The 15,525-nt window shown below is 37.4% G+C and overlaps 1 protein-coding gene across 1 annotated transcript in view; it reads left to right on the forward strand.

Moving 5' to 3' along the window:
- The window catches only part of LOC310936642 (neural-cadherin), a gene marked incomplete at both ends in the record, with an annotated part of 265,319 nt that overhangs the window by 137,895 nt on the left and 111,899 nt on the right, over window positions 1-15,525 (forward strand). Inside the window, 8 exons of the mRNA XM_083900748.1 lie at window positions 77-220; window positions 2,738-2,858; window positions 3,661-3,823; window positions 6,761-7,319; window positions 7,438-7,547; window positions 9,040-9,231; window positions 12,709-13,152; window positions 13,664-13,994. Of these exons, the coding sequence (XP_083756874.1) occupies window positions 77-220; window positions 2,738-2,858; window positions 3,661-3,823; window positions 6,761-7,319; window positions 7,438-7,547; window positions 9,040-9,231; window positions 12,709-13,152; window positions 13,664-13,994 (2,064 nt within the window). The remainder of the gene's footprint in view (window positions 1-76; window positions 221-2,737; window positions 2,859-3,660; window positions 3,824-6,760; window positions 7,320-7,437; window positions 7,548-9,039; window positions 9,232-12,708; window positions 13,153-13,663; window positions 13,995-15,525) is intronic.

Below are 15,525 nucleotides of genomic sequence, written 5' to 3' on the forward strand. Positions count from 1 at the left end.
AGTGAGTGGTTTACGTATGTTTAAGTAAAAAACTGCAGTCATTGACTTTATTTCTTTCTTTCTTTCTTTCTTTCAGACACGGCGTACGTCCGTGTGTTCATAAGCGACGTCAACGACAACAAGCCGGCGTTCGCGCAGACGTCGTACGAAGTGGACGCGGACGAAGACGCCGACGTCGGCTTCGCCGTCCTCACCGTCAGCGCCAACGACGGAGACGAAGGTGAGAAGAGACGGTGGAGGACGGTTTGTTTGTTTCTCCTTTTCTCCGCTCAGGGAAAGATTCTACTTTTGTCTTTGTCTGTGTTTGAAGAAAAATAGTTTGCCGTGACCTGTGGACATGAGTCACAGGGAGAAGCTGTCTGCTCTCACTCTGCTGCATGCTTTTCTTTTGTTGCTTTGTTGAGTTCACCTGCAGCTGCTTTCTATCACAGTCCTCTCAAATGTTTGCTGCTGTTTTCATCTTTTCCTTGTCTGACCTGTTCTCCGTGTCAAAGTGGCAACATTCTTAGATGACGGTGTATTTTAACTGTATTTGAGCAGTTTTCACTTCTGAGAGAAAATTGGAAAATTGGTTCAGTTTTACAGATTTAACGACATTATTTTCCCTGTAAATAATAATAATCGTATTAATCATCAAAAAAAATAATATTTTAATGAATATTTTTTTTTTACCAGATTTCTGTTTATCTGAATAAATCGATTTATTTTATTATTTTTAATTAAAGGGACACTGCATAGTATTTATGGGTTTATATGAACCAAAATCCACTTTTTTATACATATCATGTGCTCCTGCATTGTCTAGTCGCTGTATAATAGTTTTTGTTTAATTTTCGTAGTGTTTCAAAAAGTCAGGGTTAGATAAATAAAATAACATGGTCGCGGGCCGCTACTGCATTGTCACGAGGCCATGTTTCTATAAGGTTAAATGTGTGTGTGTGTGTGTGTGTGTGTGTGTGTGTGTGTGTGTGTTCACTGGGGAAAAACATTCATGTTCCTGGGTTAGTTTGTTTATTTGCAGTGTTGTGTTTGCTCCTCTGAGTCTCAGCACTGTTATAAACAGACAACAGGAAGAGCAAAAGAATATAATGCGATTGCACACGTTTGTGTGTCCGCGTGTGTGTTTGTGTGTCTGTCTGCGTGTGTGTCTGCGTGTGTGTCCGCGTGTGTGTCCCTCATGTCTCATTTAAAGTCCCGGCAGAGACAGAAGTAAACGATGTGGATTAGAGACGAGCGTCCTCTCTCCTTCCTCGACTTTCATCTCGTTACTAAACGGTGAATCTCTTCTCGACCGTGGAGGTTTTTTTTCTCCTTTTCTTTTCACTCGTTCATATTAATGGATGCAGCTGCAGCTGCATCTCTAAATTATGATGCTGAGGTCATGTGACGGAGTATTACAACCAAACTGAGGTCTTTAGAGAAAGGACAATAAAGTCTTCATATAACAACAATAAAGTCTTAGTATAATGAAACTAAAGTCTTAATAGAATGAAAATAAAGTCATAATATAATGAGAATAAAGTTGTCATGAGAATAAAGTCTTAATATAACGGGAATAAAGTCTTAATTTTTACGAGAATAAAAACTTAATTCTACGAGAATAAATTTGTTATATTAGGAGAATAAAGTCTTAATATAATGAGAACAAAATCTTAATCTTATGAGAATAAAGTCTTAATATTAAGAGATTAAAGTCAAATATAATGGGAATAAAGTTGTGATTTTATGAGAATAAAGTCTTAATATTAAGAGAATAAAGTCTTAATCTTACGACGATAAAGTCATAATATAATGAGAATAAAGTCTTAATCTTATGAGAATAAAGTCTTCATATTAAGAGAATAAAGTCTTAATCTTATAAGAATAAAGTCATAATATGATGAGAATAAAGTCTTAATCTTATGAGAATAAAGTCTTAATCTTACAAGAATAAAGTCTTAATATTAAGAGAATAAAGTCTTAATATTAAGAGAATAAAGTCTTAATCTTACAAGAATAAAGTCTTAATATTAAGAGAATAAAGTCTTAATCTTACGACGATAAAGTCATAATATGATGAGAATAAAGTCTTAATCTTATGAGAATAAAGTCTTCATATTAAGAGAATAAAGTCTTAATCTTACAAGAATAAAGTCATAATATGATGAGAATAAAGTCTTAATCTTATGAGAATAAAGTCTTAATCTTACAAGAATAAAGTCTTAATATTAAGAGAATAAAGTCTTAATCTTATGAGAATAAAGTCTTAATCTTACAACAATAAAGTCGTAATATGATGAGAATAAAGTCTTAATCTTATGAGAATAAAGTCTTAATATTAGGAGAATAAAGTCTTAATCTTATGAGAATAAAGTCTTAATATTAGGAGAATTTTACTTCACTATTTGAACTGAAACCTCAGTGTTTGACAAATGTGAATGTCACCATAATCAGCTGCTGATGACTTTAAAAAGACGTTAATGATCGTGGAGCGGTGACATTTTTATGATTCATTTAACCTTCATACTTTTTCATTTTAGGGGAAAATAAAAGGTTCCTGTCAAATGAAAGGTTACAATTTTTTTTACTCACATTCAAATCATGTTTCATGTAACTTTCATGTAAGAGGACATAATCCAGTCCACCTTTATTTATAAAACAACCACAAACGCTGTAAAGGAGAATATTATAAAAGACATTTTTACCCTTAAAAAGTCAATTTACACTCAGCGTTCCTTGGTCTTGTGTTGCTCTGCAGGAGGAAACGCTAAGCTGAGATATCAGATCACCTCAGGAAACACAGGTGGAGTGTTCGACGTGGAACCTGAAGTGGGCACGATCTTCATCGCTCAGACTCTGGACTATGAGCAGAACAAACGGTAGGAAAAAAGTCAAAAAGAAGAAAGGTAAAAAAAAAATTGACATAAACAAAGGGTGAATTCCAATTCCTTGCTTAACCCTCAATCTCAAAAACTCCCTCTAGTCCAAGTTCTGTCCTGATTCTCAGAAAAATTAAGTTGAGGGTCAAGTTTAAGGTCTGTATCTACCTCAATATTGAGATTTTCCGAGACCAACCTTGGGAGCAAGGGCTACCCAGAATGCATTGCGTGTTTTGACAGAACAAAGATGGCGTCGAAAGCACCGAAGCGAGTGCGATACAAATGAAGTATTTTCTTTGTTAATAGAGATATAAAAATGATGAAAACCATTGTATTATCTTAGTTTAGGCCCATATTATGGATTACTGACGTCATTGTTGCGTAACATTTATTTTTATTTTACGATTTTTTGTCAATAGTCGGCCGGTGTGGTTTACTTTTCAATAAGTCGTGGTGTGTGGTAACTGTCAGCTGAATATTTGTATGAGTATCATCTTATAACTAACTGACAACCTAATAACTTGACTGACAAACGGATCGTAATAAATAATCGTGAAGTAAATGTGTTCTTCTTCTTCTTCTTTTTTGGAGTTGACAGACTGGACACAGCTTTGGCGTTATTCTGCCCCCTACAGTCTGAAGATGTATCTGCATTTAAGGGGTGTCCCATTTCTAAGTGACAAAATAACACTCAACACTTTTTGAGGCCGATTAAGGGTTGAGCTTGAGGGTTAAGATAGGAATTGGAATTGGCCCAAAGGCTGTTTGCATCTGAAGTGTTGTTCATTTTCCTGAATCTCAGCTACAAACTTCACGTCCTGGCTTCAGACGGTAAGTGGGAGGATTACACGACTGTGACCGTCAACGTGGTGAACAAGAACGACGAGGCCCCGGTGTTCACCGTCAACGAGTACTACGGGAGTGTGACGGAGGAACTGGACGGCTCGCCGGTGTTTGTGTTACAGGTAATTTGTCATCAAATCTGCCTCGAAAAATGTGTTAGATTGATCATTCAGTTGTTTGTAAAACACTCACTCTCCCACACCAAACCCCATAGAGAAAATCAGTGATTTTAGCTCAAGGGGACACAGGAGCTGCTGGTCTACTGCTGCCTCGTGTGGTCACTTTGTGTCACTGAACCATGGATTTTTAAATGCCGAAGTGACAAAATAAGAAATTTGAACTTAGTAATGGAGGCAGCAGTGGATCAACAACTCCTGTGTGCTGTGATGTTAAAATCACTGATTTTCTCTATGGGGTTTGGTGTGGGAGTTAGCTTAAAAATAGCCTATATTATAGGAAGATAAATTAAGAAACACATTCATCAGATGTCTCTGACTTATGCTTGCATACATTACAAATTGGCTGAAATCTTTCCTTGAGCACCTGCATTATTAGACGTTGACACTGACTTGTATTATTATGTTTAATGTATATAAATGACGAGGGGAAAAAAAAAAAACCCACGTCAAAATATCAATTCTCCATTAGTTAGTTGTATATATTTAACGATGCAGTGTCCTTTGCTTCAACTCGGCAGCAATTAAAAGGAGCAGGAACCTAATTGAGATTAAGTTTGTCATTATTTAGTACCAGTACATTTATTTTATTAAAAAAAAGATTTTTGTCCTTTTAAAAAAAAAAATACATATAAACAGCAATTACTGAGCAGCAGCAGCAGCAGCAGCAGGGGCGGGGGGACAGATATGGACCGTTTCAGAATCATTTAAGCCTTTGACCCCAGGATGTGTTTTTATAAATGATCACAATGATTAATAGAACATTAAAACATCGCCTCTAATAACTACATATTTTCTCACCACCATTAAGCCTCGCTTAATTACTCTGGGTGAGAACGTTAGTCACTGTGACTCTGCCGTGATGGTTTTTTTTTTCCTCCTGATTCGGGGAAGAGGATTTCTTCTTCTTCTTCTTCTTTTCGTCTTCTTTTTTTTCCAAACCGTGTTAGTGGAACACAGCGTGCTCCGACATCACGCTGCAAATTACCAGCTGAACTCAAACATCTCTCCCACGGCGTAATTGCTGCTGCTGACGATGAGTGAGGAGAAGAAGGAGAATTAAAGAGGTTGGATTTTACTCCGATTTACCTACTGGAGGGTTTTTAACTGCACCGAGTCAGCACCATTTCACTCCCTGATTATCGCTGCCGTGCAGCCATGGGACCTCCGCGTGAAAATGAGAGGCCAAACATCTCGAGAGGCTGCTGCTGCTGCTGCTGCTGCTGCTGCTGCTGCTGCTGCTGCTGCTGCTGCTGCTGCTGCTGCTGCTGCTGCTGCTGCTGCTCATAAATCCACGTTCACATTCAACGGGTGGCAAGCTAAAGGCCAGTGGCACGTTACAACCGCAGAACTGACAAAAACAAGTTTTACACAGAGTTTTTGCTTTGAAGATCATAAATAATACAGTTTGAATGGTCTGAAAATCCACAAGATATCTACACAGTTCCGGCTCGACTCAGTTTAGTATCAGTCACGTTGTTTTCCATGACTCATCAGGAGTCATCTCAGCACGGCTGCATGAAACTGGTGACGTGGTTTTCTATGCGACACAAACACACAAACTAGTGGCTTGTAAAGCAGTTGTTTTGGGTGTAACTGAATCATTAGAATCAGTGGATTCACTTCCTGTGATGATCTGACACAGTCACTGAAATGTGATCAGGCTCACGATTGCCAGCTTTCAGCAGTGCTGTCTCTAAATACAATTATGGACATTTGAGACATTTGCTTTGCTAAATGTTGGAGATTAACGCATGTTTTCAGATTTTTAAGTCTTTTTAACTTTAATCTACAGTTGGACATTGTTGGCTTTGATTCTTGTGTCGTACGTCGCGCTCATGATTCTTCAGTGACGACGCTCTCTGACCAATCAGTGGGATTTGGAATTATGAGTAGAGTTTAGAATTTTAAGTAGAATTTGAAATTATAAGTAGAATTTAAAATTTTAAGTAGATTTTGGAATTTTAAGTAGATTTTGGATCTATAAGTAGAATTTGGAATTATAAGTAGATTTTCAAATTATAAGTAATAATAATTTTTGGAATTTTGAGTAGAATTTGGAATTTTAAGTAGATTATGGAATTTTAAGTAGAATTTGGAATTTTAAGTAGATTATGGAATTTTAAGTAGATTTTGGAACTATAAGTAGATTTTGGAATTTAAAGTAGATTTTGGGATTTTAAGTAGATTTTGGAATTTTAAGTAGATTTTGGAATTTTAGGTAGATTTTGGAACTATAAGTAGATTTTGGAATTTTAAGTAGATTTTGGAATTTTAAGTAGATATCGTAAGTGTAAGTAGGATTTCTAAATCTTTTTAACTGATTCACACACTAAGAAATCAAAGTACGAGACTGTACCTGAAAAGGTACAAATGCTTTGTCGCTCCAGTTGTGACCCATCAGGGTACAAGCACTGCACCTTTAAAATGAGTAAATTTTTGTACCTGCTTGCTTGTACCTCTAAAGAAACATTTCTGCACCCCTAGTGACAAAAATGTACCTTTATGTCCTGTTACAAAAATGTACTGATTGGTACACACTGAGAAAGTCTCGTACTTTGATTTCTTAGTGTGTACAGTTGGACATTGTTGGCTTTGATTCTCGTGTCAGACGTCGCACTCATGACTCTTCAGTGACGAGGCTCTCTGACCAATCAGAGGCCGGCAGTCTGACGTCACATGTTAGTATCAGCTCAGCTGCTCCTCCTCAGAGCAGGAACTAAAAAAAAGAGCAGGTACCGCAGGTTCTATCACTGATGGAGAAGAAGAAAACAGTCAAGCTGGAACTGTATCATAAAAAAATGTCTCTCCAAAGAACAACACTGCAGACAAATATGTCCCTAAACTTGTCCAAATAAAGAAAAGTACATTTTGTCCCTAAAGGTCACAGCGTCTGACCCCGACAAAGATGCCGACCCTGAGGCCCTGCGTTACTCCCTCCACGGTCAGGGAGCAGAGAGCGAGTTCATCATCGACGAGGTCACGGGGAAGATCTACGCCCAGAGGACGCTGGACCGCGAGGAGCGCGCCGTCTGGCGCTTCGTCGTCCTGGCAACAGACGAAGGCGGCGAAGGCCTGACGGGCTTCACCGACGTCATCATCAACGTGTGGGACATCAACGACAACGCTCCCGTCTTCACGTGCGCCCCCAGCTGTCAGGGAGACGTGGCGGAGAACTCGGCGGCGGGGACGTCCGTGATGGAGATGACGGCCACCGACCTGGACGACTCCGCTGTGGGACAGAACGCCGTGCTCTCCTACAGGATTGTGGGTAGCTTAGACGCCACGAACACGGAGACGGGAGGAGTCCCAACATTCTCCGAGATTTTCACCATCAACCCCACGACGGGAACCATCACCGTGGCCATGGCCGGACTGGACAGAGAGCAGGTGGAGTCTTACCTGCTATTGGTGGAGGCCAGAGACGGAGGAGGGATGACGGGTAAGCAAAAAGATCCCAACCTCACTCTAATCTGTTATCATGAATTAAAAAAATCTGTTATCCTGACTCAAAAAGTCTGATTTTCTGACTTTTCTGATTGTCTCACCCCTGTTGACAGGTACTGGTACTGCAACCATTCAGATTAAGGACGTGAACGACCACGCTCCGTGGTTCACGGATCACTCGTGTGTGGCGAAGATCTCTGAGAACACGGAGCCAAACGCTGAGGTGAGAAGATGAAACGCTCAGTTATTATAAGAAACATTTTCTCTAAAATAACATGAGCTTTGTTGAGTTTTTGGAAAATCTCTGCAGCTGATAACTGATGCGGTCAAAAAAAACATGCATAATTGCTTATTCAATAACACTTTTCTGTCCCTCCAATTAAATATTTTAAACAAAACATAAAGTCAATATGAAATGCACAAATCATGTCATAAAAAAAAGAAACTTAAGTTTCTTCAAACAAACTTTTTTTGTGTAAACTTACATCAAGGTGTAATCAATATGTTTATTGAATAATAAAACAAAATATGGTCAAAATCTGACAGATTATTTGGTTTACCTCTAGGGTGGATGACGATAAATGTAAACGGAAAAACATCATTCAGTCTGACTGAAATATCTCTAGTCCTGTCTAAAATAATTCTCATTTAAATAATCTGCAATTTTGATTTCAATATTATTTTAGCCTGACTAAAATAATCTGTCACCCTGACTAAAATAATCCATAATCCTGACTGAAATATCTAATATACTGTCTAAAATAATCTGTCACCCTGACTAAAATGATCCATAATCCTTACTAAAATATCTGATGTACAGTCTAAAATAATCCTGACTAAAATTATCTTGAATTAAATATTCTGTTACCCTGAATAAAATAATCTATTGTCCCGACTAAAACGAATCTATTGTCTTGACTAAAATAATCCATAATCCTGACTGAAATCTCTTGGGTCTCCCGTCTAAAATAATATGTTATTCTCAATTAAATAATCTATGACCTTGATTCAAATAATCATTGCTGATAAATGTTCAATATAAAGACATAATAAAGAGAATAATCTACACAAATACAAAAGCATGAAGTCCTATGATGATGATCTAAATCAACTTGGTTCTGAAAATGTTAAACTATTAAAGTCTTTTCCCATAAAAGAGCATCACGTGGCACATGCTCATCCCTGACCTTGAAAGTACATTTGCACATTTATTTGATTTTTCTTGCCCAGTTCTGTAATTCACAGATTAGAAAAGGAAGGTGAAATAGAAAAGGCACATGGAGTTATAGAGCTGAGGTGAACTGTTGCAAACGTGACCCAGATACTTTCAAAAGGAACAAAAATTTGACTTGTGACACAAAAACTAGACTAAACTTGACTAAAGCAAAGCCCACGTTACATTTATCCGTTTTATAAAGCCAGAGCTGTGAGCTTTCCACTGAAATGATGTCTTTGTTTCTCGCTTCAAGTGATGTTCAAGTTTCATTTTAAGTGTTTCTTTTTTATGAAATACTGACAGTCATCGTGCAGAAGAATTTAAGAAGTCTCACCCAATAAAATCTTCATGTGTCTATAACATAAGAACATGTTCACATCTTTATCTCACTGTTTTTTCCGACACGCTAAAATCAGTTTTTCCTTTAGTACGGAAACTGAAAAAATCTCCACAGTTGAGAGTAAATAATGACTGAAGAAGTCACATGACTTGCTCTCAGGTGCTGCAGCTCGCTGCAGAGGACAGAGACACCGGAGAGAACGCCCAGCTGACCTTCAGCGTCGTGTCTGGAGACCAGGAGCAGAAGTTCTACATGGTCAGCCACAAGCAGGAGCAGCGCGGCACTCTGAGACTCAAGAAACGCCTGGACTACGAGCGTCACAGCGAGCAGCGCTTCAACCTCACTCTGAAGGTACGAGACAACAACCAAGAAAGAGTCAATTTGAATGAAAAATAACAGAACAATAACATAAACAATCATTTAAAAACAGTTCAGAAATAACACTCCAATAATCTGTTATCCTGACTCAAATAATCTGTTATCTCGACTATAATAATCTATTATTCTGACTAAAATAATCTGTTATCATGATCAAATAATCTGCTATCTTTACGCAAATATTCTGTTATCCTGACTCAAACATCCTGACTAAAATAATCTGTTATGTCGACTATAATAATCTATTATCCTGACTAAAATAATCTGTTATCATGATCAAATAATCTGCTAGCTTGACTCAAATATTCTGTTATCCTGACTCAAATAATCCTGACTAAAATAATCTGTTATCTCGACTATAATTATTATCCTGACTAAAATAATCTGTTATCATGATCAAATAATCTGCTATCTTGACTCAAATATTCTGTTATCCTGACTCAAATAATTCCGACTAAAATAATCTGTTATCTCGACTATAATAATCTATTATCCTGACTAAAATAATCTGTTATCATGATCAAATATTCTGTTATCCTGACTCAAATAATCCTGACTAAAATAATCTGTTATCTCGACTATAATAATCTATTATCCAGACTAAAATAATCTGTAATCATGATCAAATAATCTGATATCTTGACTCAAATATTCTGTTATCATGACTAAAGTAATCTGTTATTTTGACTAAGATAATCTATTATCTTGACTTACATATTTTGTTATCGTGACTCAAATAATAAGTTTTTCTGACTCAAATAATCCTGACTAAATTAAACTGTCATCCTGACTCAAATAATGTTATGATGACTCAAATAATCCTGATGAAAATATTGTTACCCTGATGACTTAATCTGTTTCCTGATCTAATCCACAAATGGTTTGTTTGTTGTGAGTTAAACATATATAAATATATATATCTTTTTTATTAAATCAATCACTAGAGATATGAAAAGTGAGTTTTTTTTTATTGCGATGTGGGCCGAAAACAATCATTTAAAAACAGTTCAGAAATAACACTAAAATGTGCGCGTGTGATTAGATTATTAATACACAAAGTAGAAAATATCTACAAGACAAATAGAGAGGTAGAGATAGAAAACAGCATATTAATATCCAAAAGGACAGAGCAACAGGAATATGGAGAGAACATTTTGAGAATGAGAAGTTTTCAGAGACTTTTAGGAAGTCATTCAAAGTCAGTGTGCCATATATCAGACACAGGCCACAACATTAAAGCTCCACCACGTAACGTTTAATATCAGTGCAGCTCAGTGCTTGGAAAATGACTTGAAATTCCAGAAGGTGACATAAAAATCAGTGGCACACACATTTCAGAACACGATGAAAATGTGGCCGATGTGACATTAATGTATAGTGAAGAGATTTAAAGAAGGTGGTATTCATTAAATTATATTATTATTTATTTTATCTTATTCCATTACTATCAACTTGAACATGAATCATAGTTATTGTTCAACCACAGTGACAGCAGTGTTTATTGGGGCAATATCAGCCTAGTTTAGCCATACTGGCCATTAAAGAGATAATTCAGGTTTTCTTTGAAGTGTGGTTGTGTGAGGTAAGAACATAAAGTTAGTCCTGGCTATAGTGTTTGAATCCTGTGATGAGAACCAGTCTTTTCTGACCAAAACTGAACTTTGAAAACCACTCACTCTCCCACACCAAACCCCAAAGAGAAAATCAGTGATTCTAGCTTGTGGGGACACGAGCTGCTGGTCTACTCGTATGGTCACTTTGTGTCACTGAGGTCAATCTAAATGACGGATTTCTATGATGCAAAATCACTGATTTTCTCTATGGACTTTGGTGTGGGAGAGTGAGTGGTTTACAAACTTCACTTTCCTGTTGGTCTGTCTAACAGTGAGATGAAGACGTGAACATGTTTTCAATATGTCCTAGAATTAAACTGACCTTGATTTTATTAGCTACGTGTTTATTTTAGTGGCTAAAATCTGTTTTCACGTATGTCTCTGTCCATTTTGTTTTCACTGAGGGTGAAGTTGTGTCTCAGGCTGCAAATTAGGTGATTTATATGCTAACATGCATTACAAAAATAATGCTGAATGATAGTATAGACCAGTAAACTCATCGCAAAATGACATCGAAGTAATAATAAGTCCACTTTTTTCTTTGTATTAATTACTGCAAAGAAGAAGAATTATAAAATTCTAAGTATTAAATGAATTATTTTTTTACAAAATATATGAACAGCCTAATAATTTTTAAGAAAAGTCCCATCTAACGTTCCGTTTAATGGCGTCATTCTTTTCCGGGCAACGAAATGAATGAAGACCCGCCAACAGTTCATATAACTATGTTGGACCGGACAACAATGCCGATAAAATAACAACAACGCACAGAGAACGTCAGACGTACTGAAACTGCTTAGCGCTGTTGTTAGCCACACCGGAGCTTACTGCCGGCAACGCAGCACATTGACGTCATGACGCTCGAACGTCGCAGCCAATGAATGACGGCCGTTAACATACTATGTCATCACGCTCTTTGCGAGCAGTGCTGCGTTCAAGTCAGCTTAGGAAATTGCCTACTCTTCCACTCGGATAATGTTACAAGGATGCGTTCAAGTACCGATTCCGGGTACCGATTCTCGGTAGTGCCGACCCAGTCCGGCCCGGGGGCTCGGCGGGCCGTATGTTTGACAACCCTGGCTATAGATTATAGGACAGGGATGCTAACATTAGCAGCTAGCACCAGCGGTGACGCAGCAGCTCTTTTGTCCCTGCGAGCTAAAATCACTGATTTACTCTACGGACTTTGGTGTGAGTGGTTTACAAAACTTCAGTTTCATGTTGGAAAACTCCGTGATAAAGACTTAAAAATATTCGTAAGATGTCATAGATGTAAACAGGTGTGTGTTTCATGAAATACAATGCTGTTAAATTGGCTATAATCAGTTAATTTGGCAGCCATTTCTTCACATTTCATAGGTGTTTAACACTAGTTCCCAACACAGTGGGGTAAATTTTATTTATTAAAGTAAATGTCAGTACCTTATACAAGCACATTTAAAAAAGATAAGATATATAAGATATTCACATTAATTTTATTTATTTATTTTATTTAGTTGTACTTATTTTATTTCAACTTATGCGGCAAACTGCACCATGCGTACTGCTGTATATTATACCTACGTTGACTGTGATTCTTTTTTGTGGCATTGTTGCATTTAAGTTACTGTTGAAAGTTACTGTTGTATGTATTTTTCCTTCTGTTTGGCACTTTGTTGCATTTGTCTTATTTGTTATTTTACTTTTATTTTATTTTATGTATCTTTTAACTCTTGTACATCTCCACTTTTACCTCCCAATTGTTGCACAATAATTTCCCTCGGGATAAATAAAGCATCTTGAATCTTGAATCTTTAATCTCAATGTCAGCTCAGACCAAACGTTCTGTCTGTTTCAGGTCGAAGACCTCGACTTTTCCAGCTTACTTCACTGTGTGGTGGAGGTGGAGGACTACAACGACCACGCCCCCGTCTTCATCCCTCACTTCCTGTCTCTTGCGCCTCTATCCGAGGACGTCGCCGTGGGAACCAGCGTGGCACGTTTGGTGGCCAGCGACTCAGATTCGGGCCAGAACTCTGAGTTCACGTACAGCCTGTTGGAGGAGTCGGACCCAGAGGGACTGTTCTCCATCGACAAGTCCGGCGTTCTCTCCGTGACCCAGCCTCTGGACCGGGAGAGGACACCCCAGCATCACCTGGTTGTCATAGCAACAGATCACGGGGTCCCACCTTTAACAGGCAGCGCCACGGTACAGCTGCCTTTGTTGGACGTGAACGATAACGGACCGGAGTTTGAGGCATCGTATTTGCCCATAGTCTTTGAGAATGTAGTCGGACCGCAGGTAGGTTTGATCTCATTTCACATTCGCTGATATAATGCTGGGACAGTTTTGTGATTTTGTGATTTCAAATAACTAATATAGAGTAAAAACTGAAATTTTTTTGGACAGAAAACAGTTAAAGTGCAGGATTATGATAAAGCACAAACCACTTTTCCGCTGTGTTTTCACACTGAATGCAATTATGTTCTGTAGATGGACCCGATGAATAGTTTTCCAAGTGAGAATTTGACACCACATCTCTTGTAGCTTTGTTTTTTAAATGCAAAAAAAGCAGATTCAGTGATAACTTTGATAAGATGACAGATGAGAAATTCAGATCATCATCCTTAATTAATTACACCAACATTTGAAAGAACTAAATACATCAGTGTTGTCTGAATAGAAGTAGATTTTGAAGAAGAAGAAGAAGAGACCAATAACGGAGCCTTGTGGAACCCCAAAAATCATTCAAACGATCCAACAGAGAAATCACGACAAGCCACAACTCTTTATGCTCTCCCTCCTCGTTCAGGTAGTGAGGCTGAACCAAACGTCAACCCTCCTTCACGCCGTGGACCACGACTCGCCCGAGAACGGCCCGCCCTTCCACTTCACCATCTCCTCCGAGTATCGCCACATCAACGACTTCTACCTGCAGGACAACCTGAACGGCACCGCCACGCTGACCGCGCTGCGCACCTTTGACCGCGAGCGGCAGAAGGAGTACCTGATCCCGATAGTGATGAGCGACAGCGGCCGTCCGACCAAAACCGTCACCAGCACGCTGACCGTGACGATCGGCGACCAAAACGACCACGCACACGTGGCAGGAGAGAAGAACATCTTTATCAACAGTCACCGAGGTGAGGGAGATACAGCGTTTTTTTTTTTTCTTTCTTCTTAATTCTTCACGATTTTATTTAACCCCTTGAGATGAACCGGTGACGTAAAATACAACAATCACATGACATATTTACAAACTCAACAACACACACACACAAAATTATAGTTGGATTTTTAATATAGAAGTGGATAAACTGACAGCAATGTGATTTCGAAACAAACAACACATACTTAAATCCTTAAAACTTAAATAAATAATGCTTGAAAATATCCTTGAGAAGGTGCAGTTCTTAAATAAATAAGCAGATTGTTCCAGTAAAATAAGGAGCTTGATTGAGTCTCGGAGTTTATAAAATATTAAATACTGTATGAAGTAAGATGGATGATTACAATGGAAAATTAATTGAAGCCTCGAACGGTTGAATTTATCAACATTTGTTCATGACAATACCGGTGAAAAAAATCCATAAATCTTAACAAAGCAATTATGTCTATCGACACAATTATTTCTGCCAACAAATTTGTCCCTATTAATTCATCAATAATCCTTATAATCTCCATTTAACACCTACAAGAGCTTCAGACTAAGATTCCAACATGTTTTAGTGAACACAATGAGATCATGCAACAGCTTTGCAGCTGTGTCCAGATTCATTTTTCATGCACAGCATAGAAACCTGAGAATTCTCATTTAAAAGACAAAATAGGGCATCGTTTTCCTCTTTTTTGCACACACACACATTCTGTCACGTGACTCAATTAAAAATGTTTTCAATGAATAAGTGTAAATCAAATATTCTGATATGTATCATCTATTTTGAGTTTTAATAATTGAATATACTCCTTAAACAATGTCAGCTAGATGTCATTATTTTCCTCATTTATTATGTAAAACAAATTATGGAACAATTCATTTATGTTGTATAGATACTGTATTCTGATCTTTAATTCTTTAAATTAAATATTGAATCATTAGAGTTGAATATACTGTGAATGTGGATTGTAAACGACGGGTAACAATTATTTCTAAAGGAACTCAATTAATGGAACGACACAAAAATACCTTGATCACGGCTTAATGTATGTACTTTTACATAATAATTATTTTATGTATCATGCATGCGTTTAGAATGATGTACTAATTTATGTAATTCATGAAAGAGCACAAAATATTCTCATCTTTAACCATATTTATATTAAACATTGGATTATTAGAGTTGAATATACTGTGAATGTGGATTGTAAAATATCTGTTACAATTATTATCTAATCTCGAAGGGAAAACAATTACTGGAAAGATACAAAAATACCCAGATTACATCTTAATTGATGTACTATGGACACAAAATGTGTTCATTGTTAAAATAAATGACCAAATTAGGTCGTTTCAAATTACGCTGGTACTAAAGCATTAATTTACAGGATGTGTGCAAGGTTACGCTCTACAAATGACAGAAATGTAAATAATTGTGTCATCAGCATATACAACAAGAGATTATATTCCGGAGCTGAAGATGAACCTTCACTTTGTGCATTTAAAGGGTTTCTACT

This window comes from Microchirus variegatus (assembly GCF_963457635.1).
Source record: "Microchirus variegatus genome assembly, chromosome: 14".
Taxonomy (NCBI): domain Eukaryota; kingdom Metazoa; phylum Chordata; class Actinopteri; order Pleuronectiformes; family Soleidae; genus Microchirus; species Microchirus variegatus.